Genomic DNA, 20,285 nt, shown 5'->3' on the forward strand with positions numbered 1-20,285 from the left:
TTGGAAGTCTTTGTGGCTTCACAGCAGGGATAGCGATTCAGAGATAATTGGAATAGCAATAGGGTGAATAATTATGACGAAAGCTCACTTCTGTTGATGTTCAAATGGTCTAGTTAGTTCTATCCTTGCATGCACTTTACTGGCCTGTGTTGTATTTAAAAGCACAGACTATTCAGACCTCTTCATATGCAAAAGTTGTATTTGCAAATTACATAGGCCTGTATGGGGTGTTCTGATTGGTTCCACACATGTGGGGGCGTGCTGATTGGTTCTGTGCACCTGGGGCAAAGCTAGCTTTAGCATGCTTGGACCTTCACAACCCCCTGCAGATTAATGTTTCCTTCGTTGATGAAAGGGCTACCTGGAACAAACCTATTTGAAAAGATCTGCAGATCCCTCATTCACTGGGATGTTCATCTTAGTCCAACTGACTGGGAACACACATCTCAAAGATGATATACAAATGGACTGAGCAATATCCTGCAGCAATGCAACAATTGGGGCAGCACCAAGGTTAGTTATTTGACTTGTGAGAGTGTCATTTGAGGGGTTCTTTCTACACAGCCTGAAGAGCTGTCTATGCAATACTCCTCTAAAAAGGCCTTTGAATAGAGGTGTTTGAATTAAGGGGGCGGGTTCTCTACAACCCAGGCCTGACCGTGGATTTTGGATACACAGCCTTCTGGCTGAGCTGATGGTGTAGGATCTAATTGTGCGTATGGAATGTTTTCCTGCGCTAAGAACAGGCTGCCCCTGTTTCACCCTGCACCTTCCCTGTTGATAGCCTTTTTGTTGATGCCATTATTCCAAATTTGGTGCCTAATTAATTAAGGATGGTTCGAAGCACACACAGGCCTTCTGTATCAAGAGGAGGAAATCCTTCAGTCTCAGAAGCCCCTGGGTTGGTGTAGCTAAAATCTAGCTTCTGCAGTTTCTCCTGTAGGCACGGCCCTTTTTTTTTTTTCTTACACCACATTTCACCTTGCAAATGCCCAGAGTTGGGCATGGTGTGTGAGGGGAGAACACAATTATTCATGCAGGAGATTTAAAATACAGGTAATTCCTGTTGGTGTAAATACCATGTTGGTCACATCTGCCTTTCTGACTGTATTTTTGCTGTAAATAACTTTAAACGATGAAAGTGAGGGGACCCCAATTTGTTGGGAATACAGGAAGCTTTGGGGTTAAAACAAGGGGCAGTTCAGATATATGGTCTTCCATGCTACCTCTTCTTGAAATCCCCATCCTTGATAAGCCACCTCCCAGTCCCTTCCAAAAATGCACTAACGTAGCTCCACAGATCAATTCCCTGTTGCTTGTCTCACCTCCCAGAAGTGAGGGGGTAGGAAAGATACCTTACAAGTCATGGAACTTTCAAATGCGCAGCCCTTACTGAGTGGCACCTGGTCTTCTTACTGTAACCCTGGTTTTTCCTCTTTCCGCATCTATCTCTCCTTATCTCCCTGTTGTGTAGTGAAGTTTAGACACTAAGCTCTTTGGTACAGGGGCCACAACTTCCTCTGTGAGATACCCAAAGCAGAAAATAAGCCTCTCTGATTCTTAACACTGAATAACAAGACACGAACTTGGGGGGTACGGGAATTCAGCCCACAGGGACAGAGAGGCGCATCATCAACCCCAGGGTGGATAAAAACAGATTTTAAAAATCTAACCCTGTTTAAAACTAAATTTGAAATTATTGCAACTTGTGTTAAGACCTAACCATGACATCAACCATTAAAGCCATTTAAATAAAAAGAACATGCTGCATCGATCAGCCTTCTTCACATTTTAAGGAGTTATGGGGTGCTGTTTCTTAAGAGAGGGCAGGGGGAAAACCTCTTTAACTGTTGAGGTCAACTCAAGCTTTATAAAGTACTGCAGTTGGTAGGTAGAGTGGCGTAGAGTTGGGGTTCACATACCACTGCTCGTATGTGAGCTTAATGTTCCATCCATCTACTTCGCAACAGTATTTTAAGAAGATAGTATGTGAACCAATACAATTTGGGAGCCACTGGTCTAGAAGATAGAGCACTGGACTGGGACTTGAGACCTGGGTTCAAATCCTGGCTCTGCCACTGGCCTGCTGGTGACCTTAAGCAAGGAATATCTGTGCCTCAGTTTCCACATCCACCCAATGGGGATAGTGAGCCTGACCTCCTTTGTAAAGCGTTTTGAGATCTACTGATGAAAAGCACTAGATAAGAGCTAGGTGCTATTACATTGTTTTCTATCTTCACAACTGAGCAAATGCTGGTATTTATATTTTTTCCAGATGAAAGTACTTAGTTCCTGTTGGCAATTTATCTTCATTCCCTAAGTCTCTCCGCACAATCTAAGCATAATGGATAGAACCAATTCCCAAAACCTAGCATCTAAAGCCTTTCTTCACAGCACTGCTTCATGCCCATTAACCTGATTCATGCTCTGTATTAATGTTTATATGTTGTTTTTAAGGAGTCCTCCAGGCAGGATAGACTCTGCTTTTCATGCCTCCATGCCAGCTGAGCTGGAGTTCCAGCCAGCTTTCAGAGGTGTTCCAGGGTTTTTGTTAAAACAACAAAACCCAGGGACTTTTCTTTCAGTGGCAGAAAGTGATCTGTGTCTCAGATAACAGTAATAGTAGTCTGTATTCATAACTCTCATTGACCCTGGGTTGAGGGTTCTGGGAAACCAGCATCCTGTCTGCTCTTTGTGGATGGTCACTGTTGTAGGGCAGTTGTAAAAGAAGGGGTTTGTTCCAGTGACTTCAGCTAAAATTTTGCCTTCTGCCACTGGCATGCAGCAGGGGCTGGGCTGGTCAGCTGCGATTTCCCCTCGCCCCCATTCCCTTCAGATAGCTGCATGTTGACTATCTGTCTGTTAACTCAGTCACTTTCAGTTGCTTGTAACTTTTCCAGGCTTAGTCTGTTCCCAAAGGTGACTTTAAAAAATTGAGCATCAAGAGGCTGAAAAATCTTTCCCCGTTTATATAGATATAAATATTCTTGCAGCAGTAACAGCTCTACTACCAAAACTGCTGGGAGGAGAAAGGCACTTGGCAGGGAAATAATCCATAATAATAGTCTGCAGCTTAGCTGTGCAGTGGAAAATGTAGTGAAGGCACATGGTGTGTGAGGCTATAATTCCATTTTAGGGCTTCTCTCCTTGATGGAAGTTCATTCCTTTAATTTTCTGTTGCATATTTCATCGGCATCACTTTAGTCTGGAATAGTAAATGCTGGAATTATCTGCAGCCTCCTACAAATTTTAGCATCTAGGTAAGAGCCTCCTTTATAGTAGGGAAGAATAGTATTTCTAATGAAACCAGAGACACACAGTGTTGTGTGGATGTAAATAATAATCTCTGCAATGTATTAATCTCGGATGTGCACATTTTGGTGATGAGGCCATGAAATAGCATTTGAACATTGGACTTCCTTTTGTTTCCCAGCCCATTGGACTCTGGCAACACTCATTTTTTACTCCTTGTCTTTTTTTAAAAAAAATTCAGCCCTGTATCTTGAACTTTCCTGCTTGCAATTAAGTTGCTGTGTCTATTGTAACTGTGAAACCCACCAGAAACTACCTGTGGAGAAGACCTGTTAAATAAATTCATCCACCTCCCAGCCCAGGCAAGAGTGTTCTGTGCAGTGTAGTCGCAAATGCTTTTCTACTCCTATTTCTAATTAGACTGAACAATGCAGCATCCACCACTTCCATTGGGGGCCTGATCTGAAGTCCAATAGGACTCATAGGAAACTGAAAATACTGAGCCTGAATTTTCCATTGCTCACTTCATCTGTTTGCTCCCAGTAGTATCCTCGTAGATGCACCTTAAATAATTCATAGGTTCCAAGGCCAGAGGGGACCATTGTGATCATCCAGTCTGACCTCCTGTATAACACAGGCCATAGAACTTCACTCCCAATAATTCCTAGAGCAGATCTTTTAGAAAAACATCCAATCTTGGTTTAAAATTTGCCAGTGATGGAGAATCTGCCATGACCCTGGGTAAATCGTTGCAATGGTTAATTACTCTCACTGTAAAAAATGTATGCTTTCAACTTCCCGCCATTGGATCATGTTATACCTTTCTCTGCTAGAGTAAAGAGCCTATTATTAAATTTTTGTTCCTCACGTTGGTACTTATAGACTATAATCAAATCACCCTTTAACCTTCTCTTTGTTAAGCTGAGTATATAGACTCAAGGAAGTCAGTCATAACAATTCTAATCCTTTAATTATTCTCATGGTTATTCTCTGAACGTCTCCAATTATCAATATCCTTTTGAATTGTGGATACCAGAACTAGACGTGATATTCCAGCAGCGGTTGCAACAGTGCCAGATACAACTTCTCTTTTCCTCAAAAGCTTGTCTCTCTCACCAACAGAAGTTGGTCCAATAAAAAATACTACCTCCCTACCTTGTCTCTCTAATATCCTGGGACCAGCACGGCTACAACTATATCATCTCTACTACACTCTACTCATCAAGATTTATGTTTATGGATCCCAGGATCACAGTAGCCCTTTTGGCCACCGTGTCACATTGGGAGTTCATGTTCAACTGATTAGCCACACACCACCTTTTCAAAACTTTATCAGAGTCACTGTTTCCCCGGACAGAGTTGCCCATCCTGTAAGTAAGGCCTATGTTCTTTGTTCCCAGATGTATACATTTACATTTAGCCTATTAAAATGCATATTGTTTGTGCCCTGCTTACCAAGTGATTCCTTTCCCTTCCTCTGTGTTTATCCCCTCCAAGTTCTGCATGCAATAACTTTTGTTTCTCGTCATACAGCTTGGGTAAGAAGTATACGTCTAATTCATCATATTCTTCCTAACTCATTAGCCAGCGGACATGTAAGCAGAAATGCAAAGGCATGCTACTCCATATCCTTGGCATCCAAAGCTTAGAAACCTGAAACCATTCTGGACATGGGCTTGTGTTAACATAATGGTTTTTAGTACAAAGTCAATGTTAAAAAAAATACTTTAAAAAATGCTGATGCAACTATATGAATATGCTACAGAATTACTCATTTTCCTCGCCAGATGCCATGATGAGTTCATGCAAACTCTCACACATGTGTACAGATAAAATACAGAGCTGTGTTACTGAATTAATGTGCAGTCAGGAACACTAGCTAGCTAGCATGGCTGATCTGAAGGTGACTGGAGTTGGTAATGTCCACGCACATCTAGCTCTTGTGTAAAAGCTTATGTGATTTTATCCATAATCTGCCTTTGCTTAACTAAGTCCTTTTTCTTATCTGAATAAAACTCTTTCTGATGTCTTTTTCTGTGTTTATAACAACTTGTGTTGAAAAGATGCTCCTTACAAGGACTAAAACGATGACATTATATAGGTGTATATTCTCCCTGTGCACCTTGCTGTTGCTAGTGGAGCAGGAGATGCACATGCAGTAGCCAGGGAAATGGAGAGAGCTTGCAATAATGTCTCTTTCAGTCACTTAATGATCTTTATGTTTTCTTTTGCACCATTAGTTAATTGTAAAAAAAAAAACTAAGCCTCTAGTATCTCAGTCAGGCTCTCCATTATGGTTTGGTTTAATACATTTATAATAAAACAGAGATTGATCATTTAGAACTTTAAAAACTTCTGTGGTGTTGTAAACTAACCAGTAAGTGGTGTGAAATGTTTTAGCATATAATAAGCTTAGATGGGAAATAAAAGTGAACAGTGATTAAGTTTGGGCTACCTTTTTGTCAAACAGTACAGACAAAACAACAAAGCTATTCCAAGCGCATGTTGTTTTAAAAGAAAATAGTGGATAAGAAATTATTGGACTGGAACATTCTTAGCCAGTCCCATTTTTCCTCCCGGCTTTTTTTCTATTTCAAGGAGCTAAAGAGTTTTTACGCAACTCAGGAATCCAGCTGCCTTAAATGTCTTTATTTTAGTTATTTAAAAATTGGAAAAAATGAGATTTTCCCTTAGTTTATATGTGTGAATGTCTGCCTTTTATTAGCACAAACTGCAAACACCCAGCGATGTTAACGTTGGGAGAGAATTTTGCCAAGGAGAGACTGATGTTGTTTGAACTTGTTTCTGGGGTCCTTGCCGGAAGAATCATTTCAGTGTTATGATGATCTGCTTCAGGGATTTTATTTTCTTGAAGGTTGTGGTGATGTTTCAAACGTTGCTCCTTAAACACTAATAGAGTAAACTTCACTCTGGGCCTTTGCCAGGCAACAACCAGGAGGCACGTCTAGTTACGGGTTGGATCATTTTTTTAAGTGCCCTCGCGGTGTTATATTATTTCAGGACTTTTGTTTTGATTCAGGAATTCTGTTGATCTTCTAGCAAAACCTAGAAGTTTTTGCTCCTTCTTTAACAGGCAAAAAAAAGATGAAGGTTCCTGCAGTTTTGCATGAAAAGTTTCTCATGCAAGGTCTCTGGGACCTGGCAAAGACAAACAGATCTCTCTTGCCAACTGCAGCCATTTTCTCCAGGGAGCCCTCTCCCCAGCTTGCAGATGGCTCTCTGTGCTTGCCTTCCTGGAGAGGGGGCAGGGGACTAGGCATTTAAAGCAGCACCATATGATTTTTAACTAGTGGGTGGGTAAGATGAAAATGAGAACCTCTGTTTTATTCTTTAAATAGAATCGTTGCTTTCATCCACCTAGAGCACATCTTGATTCCCCCTGAGGCTTCGTCCTGCAGAGCAAAGCTGCTTTCCTCCTTAGAATAACTAACGGAATAGAGGAGCAATATAACCTTAGGAGGTCTGACCCATCATTTACTTGTGCACTATTGGCAACTCTGCCTTTTATTCTGTGGTGGCTTACAGACACCTGGTGTGTAGCATCACTGTCTCACTAATTCCTCCACCCAGCCTTGTGGAGAAGCAGAGGTGTGGGCGCTCAGACTGAGTCTGAAATGACTTTCAGGTAGAAACACCACTTCCTGTCTGTAATATGCTTCACTGCAAGCTATTCCAGAGTGTCTGCTCTGTCTGTGCTGTCTGTGGTTTAGTGCTGTCTGTGGTTTAGTTTCTGAGGACCATCTAGACTAACAGTTAGTGCGTGGCAAGCTGTAGTGTAAATCTATGGTACATGACTGTGCCACACACTGTGTGGACCTTTGTACTGCGCACTAGAAGTTCCCTAGTGTGCACTGGCCTACTCCCATTTCAAAGTGGTAGCTGAGTCCATATGAACAATTAGCGCATGTCAGGCAAGTGGTGGGTAGATTTATACCCTGGCTTATGCGCACTAGCTGTTTGTCTAGACAAGTCCTGACACCATGGTCAGGTGAGTCAGTGTTCTTCCAAACTCCCTTTTGCTTGTTTCCATCTGCTTCATTAGCTACTTTCCTCAGCAGAGGGTGTGGGCTAGAATCGAGGTAATGCTTTGACATATCCACCCTGGGCTTGCAGATGGGGTCTAAACAGCCCATCTCAGTTTTCAGGATACTTTCCTCTCCCCTAAGTGTCCCCAGAGCCTGACTCCTGCTCAAAGCCCCAAGGCATCCATATCCTCCGAGGTCTCATTTTCAAACCATTCTCTGGGGCCCAATTCTCTTTGGAGAGCCACTTTCTTCTCCACGCTGGCACTGCCTAGGAGGACGGATAATTCAGTTATTGTTGCTGCTAACAAACACTCTTCTGGAAATCTTTGCCTTTCTGACCCTTGCAAGCACCTTAACCCGCCCTCCAGGCACTGCCTCTTCCCATATCTCTCGATGGCTTCCTTGCAAATGCTTTTCAATCTCCTCTGTTTTATCTCTGGGTGCAGCTTTGTCACCTTTAACTAGACAGTTTAGAAATGACTCCCTCTGTTGGCTGATTTACTGACACAGGCTGACATTGTTCTGTTGAGCAGCACCTCCAGCCATGCTTGAGATGGTTGGTATATCTACACAGCAAAGAAAAACCCACAGCTGGCCCGAGGGGGCTGTTTCATTGCTGTGTAGCCTTCTGGCCTCCAGCTGGTGCCTGAGCTCTGGGACACTCCCACTCCACAGGGTCCTAGAGCCTGGGCTCCAACTTGAGCCCGGAAATCTACACAGCAGTGAAACAGCCCCAGAGCTTGAGCTGGCATGGGCCAACCGCGGTTGTCTAGTTGCTGTGTAGATATGCCCTGTAATGAATGCATCTCTCCTTCCCCTCCCCTATCTGCATTTTTCCCTCCACTCCCAACAGCTCTTAACATCGCCCTCCCCAGGGAATTGGAAAGTGTTCTCTGTTGCTGGTAGTTCCTGGCTGAACAGGTACAAACGAGCAACAGACTTGGAATACAAATTTTAAATGCACCGAAATCACCTAAGAACTTGGGTCTCATTTTCAAGTGTCTGAGTTTCATTAAAAGTTACAGGCTCCTCAGTCACTTTAATTCCCCACTTGTGAGCTCCTTGCTGGCAGGCTAAGCTTAGATGCCAAGGACTGAATAGGTGATGGAGTTTGCCCTAGAAGAGGTCCCTGCAGGGTAGGGACTGATATACAGAGGCTGGGGGCACTGTGTGCTTCGGTTGCCTATGCTCTGACTTTTGGGAGTAAACACAGGATGTTGGGCTCCAGGCCTGTTCAATGGAGGTCTTTCTCTAGCATGAAATTCCCTGAGTGTGGTTCTGTGGAAATGACACATTGGGGTTCCATGGCTGTCATTCACTCCAGATCAAATGGACTCGGGGTTCAAGTAGTGAAGCGGCGTTTGAGTGCTAGTGCTACAAACTCAGCCTGGGCTTAGCGTCAGGTTGAGATCTTCCTGTCTTGTGTCATCATGAGTAGTAAAGATGCTACTACTCATGCAGTAGCCCCCGTCTACCCCCGTCCCCCTCTGCATCATCCTGTCACCCCCACTAGGCTGGCATGGGGCAGCGGCCTGCACTGTGGGTAACAATTTTACTCCTAATGCACAGGAAAGACCAAAATCCAGCTCCCTTAGCAGTGTTGTTTCTGCAGGGTTAATGGAGTAGAAAGCAGTAAAAATTTACTTTGGTCACTGAAATCAACAGCTAGGACTCTGAGTTCACACACATGGAGCAAAGCTGTGGAATAAGAAGGTGCTGTGTTAGTCTTCAGACTGGATGCATTTTTAAATAATACTGAATAAGTTCAATACAATAAGTTCTTCCAAGTTTGAGAATCATTCATGTTTGTATGAAGCTGTGTAATCTGGGTATCTAAATCTGTCCAGGGCTCTACGGATTAAAGCCAGAGGAAGCTCAGAGCAGATACGGCTGCACTGCAAGATGCATAATTTGGAATTTTTTCCATTTTAAAAGTAATATTGGCCTTGCTGAAACCAGACATTCCTCTTGCAAAAGGCAAAATACTGAAGGGCCATTTGTGCTCCGCAGTTTTTGCTGCCACTGCTCTGGAAGTTTGGAAGAGGTGCCAGGGAGGTTTGACTCATGCACTTGAGCTTTATAGTCAGGAGAGATTCAACCTTCCCCAGGTATTAGTAAAAGATGCATCTCTTTAGGGATGAATGCACCAGCTCAGATGAAATTGGAGTGAGAAACCAAACACGTGCCTCAAACTCTTTTTTTGGTGTTTGAGAAGTTGGTGGCTTTGAAATATATAAAAGGCTTGTAGCTGCATTTCCTGGCCAGAAATGGTGCTACTGAAATGCCTGAAGGAGGTTATTTGTAAGATTTCTTGCAAGATTTGTAGGCTACAGGAATTCAGGTAAACATCCAAACTTTGGGGTGTTTAATCAAAGCTTTTGGGAATTGCCTATCACTAGCTATCACGCCATCTGGCTCTAGTATACCAGAGAGTCCTCCAGGCCACCTCCAAGGTGTAAGCACACCCACTAATAGAATGGTTTTCTCAGTGGTGAACAGAAAGGAAATGGTTTGGGAACCAAGTAAAGGCCAACGGAATGAAGTGAGCAACAGCTTGTAATTGCATCAGGCCGGCTCCAGAGTGACATTCCTCTCTGATAACTAATGCAGCTGTCTGTCTTGGTTTCACGCCATCTAAGTTCCCGGCTAATTTAATAATGTTTCTTTTTGTTGTTCCACATTGATCAGCTGCTATAGCAGAGTTTCCATTCTTCCAGGCTGGGGTGTTGATTCCAAACTACGTTCTAGTGCACTTGGCTGCTGGGGAACTCTGGACAGTAGTGATCAAAAAAGCGCTTGCAAAACATGTCTGAGAAAACCCTCACTGGGCAAGCAAAGCAGCTTTCCTAACACCTGTGCAAGGCACTGTGAATAACCTGAAGCGCTTTGCTGAACCATGTGGGAGAAGGGGTCCTGACCAAGGTGGGTAAAAGCTCAGAAAAAGCTGATCTTAGTAATGTGAGCAGAGATCTGAGTCTCAGTATCTTTTTCTTTGTTATATGACTGTCAGATCAGCCTGCTTCAGAGTTGGTCCAATAAAAGATATAACTTCACTCACCTTGTCTTTCTAATATCCTTGGACTGACATGGCTACACCACCACCAACAATGGATAAACAACACTGGATAAACCTTTGAAATAATAAGCAGCCTCTGGTCAGCATCTGTTCTAGTCTGGTGAAGTAAATGGTGCCTTGGGGTGGGATTTTCAGAGGAGCCCAATTCCTTTAGCTGCCCTTGTAAATTCCCGTGTGATGCCTGGTGCGAACACAAAGTCGCCTCAGTATAAGTAGAGGTCTGATGCTAAACCAGTGCAGACCCTTGTGTGGATGCTCTTAAATTGGTTTAAGCCTGATTTATATTGGTTTAGCTCGTACCTGTAACATTAGAAGAGAAAGATAAATCCATATATCCAGTTCTAAACTGATTAATGTGTCTACACAGGGTCTTGCGCCGGTTTAGCTATATTGGTTCTTAAAGTGGCTTAAAATCAGTGCAGCTGCTATGTGCAAACGAGGCCTACGCCTGTTACTGCACCCAATAGGCCTAAATGTCTGTTGGTTAGTTGGGTATTTTTAAAGCTGCTTCAGTCAAACACCTAGTTACGCAGCCAGGGCTAGTGCTGGTCAAAACTTTCCAGCAGAAAGTTTTTTCCTTTGGAAAATGCTGTTTTATCTAAACTTTCCACGGGAATGTGTTGATTTTGACAGAATTTTGTTTTTGGGGAAAAAAATTGAAGTGTTTCGACAAGTCACAATGGAACCATTCAACTTTATTGGAATGGAATGTTTTGATTTTTTTCATTTCAAAATGTCTTTTCATTTAGAATCTTATATTCTAAATTAAAATAAAGTCAAAATCAGAATGAAACATTGGGATTGTATTGAAATAGAACTTTTTGTCTGACCCAAAACTAACTTTTTTCAAAAATTTCATTCTGCAGAAAATTCCAAATGTTTCTGTTTTCATTCCAGTTCAGAACAAAAACAAATGTGAAATGTCAGAATTTCCCCTGGAAGGGAAATTCCAGCTTGACCCACCACCAGTCAGACTTAAGGTGCTGGTTCGTAAGATGTACAGTGAGCAAAGCCCCTTTCTGTTCCCTAAGGGACATGCAGTAAATGAACATGGTTTCATGCAGATACAAAAACCTAGAAGAATTCCATATTTTCTGAACTAGTGTCTCAGAGAATTCCCTCACCAAAGCAAGCCCCTTCAGTGTCCCATGGGGCGTTCAGGTAGCAGAGGTTGTATGGGAACACCCAGCTGGGGGATAAAAGGTGAACACACCTTCGCCTTATTCAGGGTACCATCTCTTCTGTTAAGTCAGGTGTCAGCCTAGGCAAAGAAAGAGAGTGAGGAAGACTCCAGACAATACTTTTACATTGGAGGGTGTTTCCATGTTGTGGGTTAGGTAACCTGGGGAGAAAAGGAACAAGTCGGGTGTTTAACAAACAGGAGGCTGAGCAGATCCTGGAGGAGTCTAGCTTGTCTCTTGCTGCAGGATCCCACATGCTAACTTGGACAGAGAGAGGTCACTGCCGGTCTTTCCTTCTAACCGTGACAGCATTTCCAAGGAAGTTCAAATTCTGCTGTTAGAACAACATGCATTTTCCATCAATACCTGCCTTTTCCTGTGTTGCAGCCCTTCTGACACTGAGGGTATCAAGCTAGCTTTTCATGGTAGAGGATTTTGTTTAGATAGGAGAAGGGCTTGTTATTTGAGCAAACCATGGTTTATATAATTACAAAACACCAATGGAGTTTATTTATATAATTGCAAATGTTACTGTCACCCTGTGTCTTCTTCCTAAGTTCTTGGATAAAATGTAACTTCTATTCTCCCCTCCCACTCACTCACTCAAAAAATCCCCTTATCCAACATTTTGTCCAAATTGGGGCTTGGTGAATAAACCATTTTCACAGCTGATTTGCATAGAGGCTACCAGGAGCTTTTTGCTTTTCTTTGGAATTATTTATTGCTGCAGAAATTGTTGGGAAGAATCCTGGGAGCTAAGGGCCCCAGTTCTTGACACATTTATAAGGTGAGAGGTGGGATGGGGAGGGGAACAGCTACAGGGCATCGAAATTTCCTTTTGATGCTTTGATTTCCATCTTCACACCACTTTTCAGCCTGCTAGGTTGTAGAGGACATAGCTGTCTCATCACAATACTCTGCTCTGGCACTGCATGTCAAGCAGAGATCTCAAAGGACTTTAGAAATGGTAACTAGTGAAGCCTCACAACCCTCCATATAATCACAGGCATTCCACAGATGCAAACTGAGGCAGGGGAGAAGTGGCATTCCACAAGGAAGAGTTGTGAATAGAACCCAGGAATCCTGACTTAAAAGTCCCCTGCTCTAGCCACGATCCCCACTGCTTCTCATATTGCATAGGAGGGGGTTACAGCTGGATGTCCTGTCCTGTGGTGGTGATGGAAGAAATGTCACAAGAAAAACAAGTGCGAGGCAGAGTGAACTGTTGCCTTGTGATGACTGCCCTTCACTTTTTTTTTTTTTTTTTTTTTTTGCAATGGTCTCTGTCTCCTAAGCTCAGAATAGTTCACTGCCTAGGCAGTTCTGAAGCAGATAAAAGAGCTTTGTAGAGATGGATGGCCTTTTGCAATAGATTAATCTCTGACCCAGGGAAAAGTTGTCTTTGATGTGGGCCAGAGCCTGATGACCTTTGAAAGTTAAATAGAAAAGGATCAATTCTGCCCTTACAGATAGACAGTCCCATGTAACTTTGGAGGGGTCAGCGTGTTGATATATGAAGAGATGCTGCCTAGGGAGGGGTTTATCGGTTTCCTTCTAAAGGATAATTTAAGAGTGAGAAACAAGCATTGACGAGAACAGAAAAATACAATGTCTGGCTTTGCAAGAGAGAATCTGCTACAGGAAATAACTTTACTTGTTGGCAAAGGGCCTCATTCTATCCCAGAAGCTAGGTCAACCTCCTTTACACATTGATGGTAAAGGTCCTCGGGGTCAGAATGAGCACTAGGAATATTTATTTTGAGGAGGTGCAGTTGGGAGAGTCTTTTTCATCCAGAGAGACTGTCTGCCAAGTGCATCCGGCTTCAGTTTACTTGATGAATCGTTTATGAATGTGTTCAGACCCTTGGGAAGCAGATTATTGATCTAATATGAATTGGGTGTTTCTCTAAAAGATCTGCTCGTGAAATTATTTTGGGGGAAGTTCTATTGCCTTGTGATACACTAGATCAAGACTAGATCATCACAGTGGTCCCTTCTGCCCTGGGAATCTGTAAGGCAGCTGACTCCATTAACATCTCCCCTCAAGGAAGGGCCAGGATAAGAGTGAACGTTTCTAGTCTATACCTCCCATGCAAGGTCACTTAAAGTTTTCCATTGTCATATCTTGCTGAAATGTGGTGATCCACATTCGTTTCTTTGCTCATGCACCCCTGCTAGTGTGCTGATGGAGCAAGGACATGCTCAGTGGAATTGCTCTGATTAGAATCTGGTGAGTGTAGGACTCTTCAGAAGGAGGCTGTTCCTGGGAAGGGGCTGTGTGGCTGCATTAAGCACTTTGTCCCCTGGGACGGACTTTGTCCTCATTCCTGTGAAGTAGTGATCAGTTTGACATATCCTGCATCCGAGTCACTCAGTTCTCTTCTTCCTGTTTCTCCTTGTGAAACTCAGGTAGGCTGTAGTTTCATAGTTAACATCTTAGTCCTTACCTTGACCACCCACAACCATCTGAGAGACTTTGGACAGTTGCCAATTTTCTGTGAAATAGAGCGGCACTGTCCAGTCATGTCTCCAGCTGTGAGATTGGGGACCAAACTCCAGGACAGGCTGTCTGCTTAACTTTAGTCTTCTTTGGTAGGTGAATAACCCAGGTGGGTTACTGCCCCGCACAAGTAGCATAGACCAGTGGTCCTCAAATGCATATTTTGGACCAGACCTAAAAAATGGAGATCCAGTTGTGAACATATCCCTCCTGATCCTGAACCTTCTCAGCAGCAGCCAGAACGCTTGGTAACACGAGGCTAGGACAGAAGACGACAAGCTGAAAAGTTACTTATTGAATGCAATGAGTGTGCCTGCTGGATAGAATCATAGAACCATAGGGTTAGAAGGGACCACAAGGGTCATCTAGTCTATCCCTCTGCCAAGATGCAGGATTTATTGTGTCTAAACCATCCAAGACAGATGGCTATCCAGCCTCTTTTTTAAAACCTCCAGTGAAGGAGCTTCCACAACCTCCCTAGGCAGTCTGTTCCACTGTCCTACTGTTCTTACAGTTAGGAAGTTTTTCCTGAGATTTAATCTCAATCTGCTGTGTTGTAGTTTGAACCCATTGCCTCTTGTCCTGCCCTCTGTAGCAAGAGAGAACAACTTTTCTTGTTTTTTTTTATGACAGCCTCTCAAGTATTTAAAAACCACTGTCATGTCCCTCCCTTATGTTCCCCTTCCCACCCCCTCTGTATCTTGTTGTCTTTTGTCTTCCTGAGTATAACACTTCATCTTAACTAGTTCAGAATCTTGCCTTGTTATGCTGCTTCTGCCTAACTCCTCCTGGTCATTTTGCACTTTGGTTCTTTGCTTTGGGGGCATTTATACCCCTGGAGTTTAGTGTCACCCAGGAATTTGATTACACTTGACTTTAAGACACCCACGCCAAAGGCCTGTAGACAGGCCTAGACAATTGACAAATAGAAGACTTCAAGCTAAAAGAAAAGCTTGTGTAGTCTGCCAAGATGAATTGAATTGAGAGTGGTTTGGATCTTTTCAGTGGCTGAGTCTGTATATGGAAAATGTGGTTTTATGGAGACAAAGCTATAATAAAAAGCCTGGGGCAATAAGCCAAAAATAAAGCACATTTTACATGGAACAGTTATGTGGCCTGGCTGACCAGGAAAGGGATATGAAGATGGTTATAGAAAAATTTTCTGAAGCAGCCAGGCCATGGTATGGCGGAACTTGGGGAGCCAGATTATGGGAAGCTTAAGGGAGGAATGGTGAATGGAAGGGGAGCGGTTTTCGTAGGACTGATGGATAAACTATGCAGGTCTTCTCAGAACTGTATCTTCCTGAATTCCCATACTAACCCAAGACCTTTGGGGCTCTCTTTCCAATACACCCCAAACTCCTTACTCTCCTTTTGGCATTTTCTTTGGTCTGGTAAATCCTCTTTCTCCCATTGAGTCACTGTGGGCTGTTGGCTGTTAGGACCCTCCTGTGCTTTCAGGCTTCCTTGGGGTTGGCTGGGTCCCAGAATACAGTGCAAACTCTGGCCTTAGGGGCGGGGGAAGTGCCGGAGAATGAACACTAAAATCCATAGCTGGCAAGCCTGCTAAACTGAGACGTAATGAGACCTGAGAATGGATATTAGCAAATGTATAGGTGGGGAAACAACAGACCTTGGGTTGGGGAAGAGGGAAGCTTATCAGAACTGATCTGAGTCTTAAGCATGAAGTCCAGGCGGACAGTTACATTTTCCAAGTGGTTTGTATGTTGCACAAGTTGGTGCTTTCCTCTCACTTAGTATTCAGTACTCTGTCTGGCTCACTTCATCATAGGAAGATTACAGGAAGTTTCCTTTCCCTTGATTCAGATGGCACAGTGTAAGGCTATGGAAAATCTAATGAGACTGAGCTGATTAGCCACAGAGACCAAATTAATTCCTCATTGAATCTGACACCTTGTGTGTCCTTTTCTTGGGTCTTAAGTAAACTGCTCCTAGTCTGTCTATCTGGACATGACCCTGGAGATATTATGGGTTTGTGCCCCTCCTGCCAGTACAGCTGAGATATGTGCAGAAACAAGGACTCTGCAAAGATGGAAGGGAGGCTTTATTTTCAAAACTTTTGGTCGCTCTTGTTTATGGCTCCTTCCAGCTGAAGGAAAGCAAAGCCATTGCACCTGCCTGACAGCATTCAGATTCTTACCTTTGGTTCCATGCACTTTCTCTACAGCGAGCATTTGGAGCTGGCACAGATAGCAGGACACATTGCAGGCAGCATGATGAGAAAAAGGGAGAAGATCAAGAAAGTGTGACTTCAACTGCAAGCATTTCAGCTCCATAGGTGATGGGGTGGGGGAAGTTCTGCACAGATGTTGTGGCAGGATGGTCTGATAGTCTCAGTTCAAAGACCAGAGGAAAAGCTGGCCTCTCCTCCCAAAACATTCGAGGAAACTTTTTTTTTTTTTTTTGGCCTGCTTTTCATACAGTTGGCCCACAGCAGAGATGCCCAAACTTTGGCACTGAGGGCTGAGTTGGCAGCCTACCAGAAGCTGGAGGTCTGTGCCTAATTTACATGTATATCATAATTGTCTCAAGTGTGAACAACTGCATTTGCTTGTATGTGGAGCTTCCTTGTTCCTGGATGGAAATTGCTTGTTGACTGACTCCCCCGTCAGTGAAAAGCCACAGCTTAATCAGCGTTGTATTTGCCCTATGGCTGTAAGGAGGGGATAGCTGTGGGCCTCATCTGGCCCATGAACTGCATTTTTAGACAACCTGGGGCTTGGTGCATCTCTTCAGTTGCAGCCTATGCTTCTGGGACTTGGATGCTGAAGTGGAGCGTAGATAGATGGTTACACGTGCTTTGCACCAACTTCCCTTTCAAAGGATGTGCTCAGAATTTTAGTGTCTTCTCCTAAGCTGCAAAGGACCCTGCAGCAAGTCAACTGCTAATCTGAAATGGCAGAGAGCAGCTTCTGCATGATTAGCTGCAGGTATTTTTGGTGTAGGCCTGACCTTCCTGAACGTGCAGTGCTGTTAGTACAAGGGAGTATTTCTGAACGTGGCCTCTGCTGGGAGAGTGGGACCAGCAGGGGAGGGCCGAGCAGCTGGAGAGGAGAGGGTGAGGAGAGCAATGATGATTGCAGGATGGATTCTTACTCTGTGTGTCCTATTGTCAGTGTGTGCTACACGTCCATCTCTGTGCCTGCCAATCCACAGAGGACGTGAATATGAATATTCGGTCACAACCAAGTTGGCGGTTGTTGCACATGCGCACACTAGATGTACCTCCAGGAGGCCTAGGATCTGCTCACAAACCGTTTGAACTTTGCTCAGTGGTGTCCATGCACTGGCACCTGCATGGAAGTGCCATCTCTTGTGGTACAGCACCGAATTCTCTTCAGTTGGTGTGTTCACGTTGAACTTGTACTGTCCCGATAACCCCTGGCCCACAGGCGATTGTACCATGAAGGCAGCGAGCACACACATTGCTTGATTGCTTTCTGTTGCACTAAGACTTTCTCTTTGTAACCTTACAATACTAAGCTGTAGTCAGGTAGGCTTCTAAAACATCTTTTCAGTAAAGCAGTGACTTGACTTCTAGCGGCGTGATGATTGGGTGCTACGAGCTATTGAACTGTCAGCCCTTTTATCAGATGCCTAGATGCCCTCACAGACAAGGCACCCAGCTCACCTGGTTGATATTGGGTCTGAGAATCTCCTAGCTCTTTCCTTTCCTTGGGAGCAGAAGTTTTCTGGCTCCATTGACAGAGTCTGTTCTGCGCTAGTTCCCAGGCTGACCCTATGCATGTGAGAAAAACCTGAGAATCAGTTGCAAAATACACTGCCTTATCCAACCCCCTGCAGTCCTACAGAACCTGTTTCCTCTGTACTGGAGTGGCAACCTCCACTCTCTGACCCTACCAGTGATGCCTCCCAAACTTTTTATTCTTCTTCTGACAAAATTTAAAATCTGCATTGACAGCAAACCTTGGAAAACCGGGGGGAGATCCAGCATGCAGAGCAACAGCCCTGCTGCCTGTCCCTACTGCCCTGCTAGTGTGTGAGCCAGCTGCAGGGCACAGGGCATGGCTCTTGTGAGAGGGTAGGTACAGACCAAGTGCACTCCTATTGCGGGTCCCTTGATCACACCCAACTAGGAGAGAGCTATGGATTTCTGGAATGTGTCGAACTGGTTACTGCACTGACGAGCTGGTCCCATCACTGCGTCAGTCTGAGGTGGCTGTTGAGGGAGGATGAAAAGGGAAAAGTGCTCTTACACTTTGTCATCGTTTGATACGTTATGCCTGCTCTTTATCAGATTGGGAGCCTGGCTGCTTGCATGCCCTGCTGGTGTCAGGCCAGGTAGCGAGTCCAGCTGGCCTGTGACAGAATCATCTGATCGGCTGCGTTTAAGCTCAGTAGCAGTGTCGGATCGCTGGCTGCTCAGTGCTTGTGCCCACAGCCACAACTGCTTGTGTGCTTGGCTTGTTCCAAACCTTTCTCCAGTCCTGCTCCCCTACGTGGTTCCTGATGCTGGCCCTTGGCGCTGTCTGACCACTAGGCATGACTGCTCACTCCCTGATCTAATGGTTGGTGAACAGGTGGGTGAAGTTACAGGTCCCTGCTATGAGGCCTGTGCAGTCCAGAGGAGCAGCAGGTACAACACAGTGCCATACACCTGACGCACAGGCCCCTGCAAGAGGATCACAGCCAGAATTGGGGACCGGCAGTGTTAAGGGAGTTCATCTGTCAGAGAGGGGCATTATGTTCGCTTCTTGGGGCTGTAGAGGTTTTTGAACTGTGCTGTCATCCCAGCTCTGCTCCACCACTTCCCAAGCGCAGAGTGGTTCTCTATCGACTGTTTCTTTAAATTGCTTTCCAGAAATGTTTCTAGAGCACTGAGTGGCACAGAGTACATTTAGCTATGAATCCAAGGGCTGGGGTACAACCTTCAGTCATTCCAGAGATCTAAAGGGAGGTCAAGGGTTCTTAAGTGTGAAAATATCTCCTAGTTTGTTTCCATTTGAGCATCTTCAGATAAACGACCCTCTGCCCTGGGATTCCAAGGCTGTCTCCCTGCAGAAAGATGAGTCTATGGACCTGAATCTTTTTCTCTTTATTGCTGCAGTTTTTAAACCATGCACAAATCTTTTGCTGTTTGCTAAGTTGGGTGTGCCAGGGTGAGTTGGAACAAATTTTTGCCACAGTCTTATAACTTGAATCGTAACCAGATATCTGAGCTCAGAGTGGGAGTCAGGAACATTAGTTTTTTCCACTGTGAACCCCATGTTTAAGGGATTTAGGACTCAGTTGTTTCAAAATGAATCAGATGGCAGCTTGGCTTGTAGTTTCTCACTCTATACTATGTGTGCGCTATATTCTAGCTGTGAATTGAATTGCTTTGGCTGTTCACACTCCCTTCTCAATAGCCTTCAGCATGTGCACATATTGTTGCCTGTCTTGCTTTACTGAATGTTCAAAGGAATGGGAGCACGTCAGCCTCTTTTTTTTTTTTTTAAGAGATCCCCACCGCCTCCCTGTTCACTTCAGGGTCCATTTCAAAACCACGCTCCTCACTTTTCAGACCCTCCATGAACTGGTTCCAGCAGATCTCTTGGCCCTTGTGTCTCTGCTGGTCCAGGACCGACCTGCTGTCTATCTTTCTGCACACTCTGATGCAAAAGCTTTCTCCTCTGCAACTCCTGCCACCAGGGATAGCCTCTCTGACCCTCCATTTCATTTTAGATCTGACCTGGAAACATCCCTCTTCTCCCTTATCTGCACTTCTTTACTGTATACAGCTTATAGAAAATGGGAAATTCCTGTACACTTATTTTAATTGGAACAAATGTTGTAAATAATTTTATATTTAAAAGATATCTTACAACTGAATTGTTCTTTTTAAAATTCAAATTGTCTGCAGTTTGCAATAAGATGCTGACATATTCAGTAATATATATCCTAATATATTGTACACAATACTCCTTAATTGCTTGTCTGGAAAGTCTGAGCCTCATTAAGGAGGAACAAAATGTTCAGTCTTCGTGCTTTGCAACCATTAACTACTCCTGACACATCTGTGACTAAGTATGGCCCCCATCTTACAGAGGGGCGACTGAGTCACATAGTTGAAATAAGTTGTCTAAGGATCACGCAAGAAGTAAGCGGCAGAGCTGACATTAGAGCTCAAACTGATGTGTTGTCCAGGAGACCTCACTGCTTCTCCTATGAAAGGCAGCAAGTTAAAGGGCTATATCTGATCTATGTTG

The 20,285-nt window shown here is 44.1% G+C and overlaps 1 protein-coding gene across 1 annotated transcript in view; it reads left to right on the forward strand.

Moving 5' to 3' along the window:
* The first annotated feature begins 410 nt into the window (after positions 1–410).
* The window catches only part of PLEKHG5 (pleckstrin homology and RhoGEF domain containing G5), a 95,181-nt gene continuing 75,306 nt past the window's right edge, over positions 411–20,285 (forward strand). The window contains exon 1 of the mRNA XM_067567067.1: positions 411–513. Within this exon, the coding sequence (XP_067423168.1) occupies positions 453–513 (61 nt within the window). The 5' untranslated portion in view covers positions 411–452. The remainder of the gene's footprint in view (positions 514–20,285) is intronic.

The sequence above is a fragment of the Emydura macquarii genome, unplaced genomic scaffold (assembly GCF_026122565.2).
Source record: "Emydura macquarii macquarii isolate MOO-44397 ecotype Brisbane River unplaced genomic scaffold, CSIRO-AGI_Emac_v2 contig_2768, whole genome shotgun sequence".
NCBI classification, from domain to species: Eukaryota; Metazoa; Chordata; order Testudines; family Chelidae; genus Emydura; species Emydura macquarii.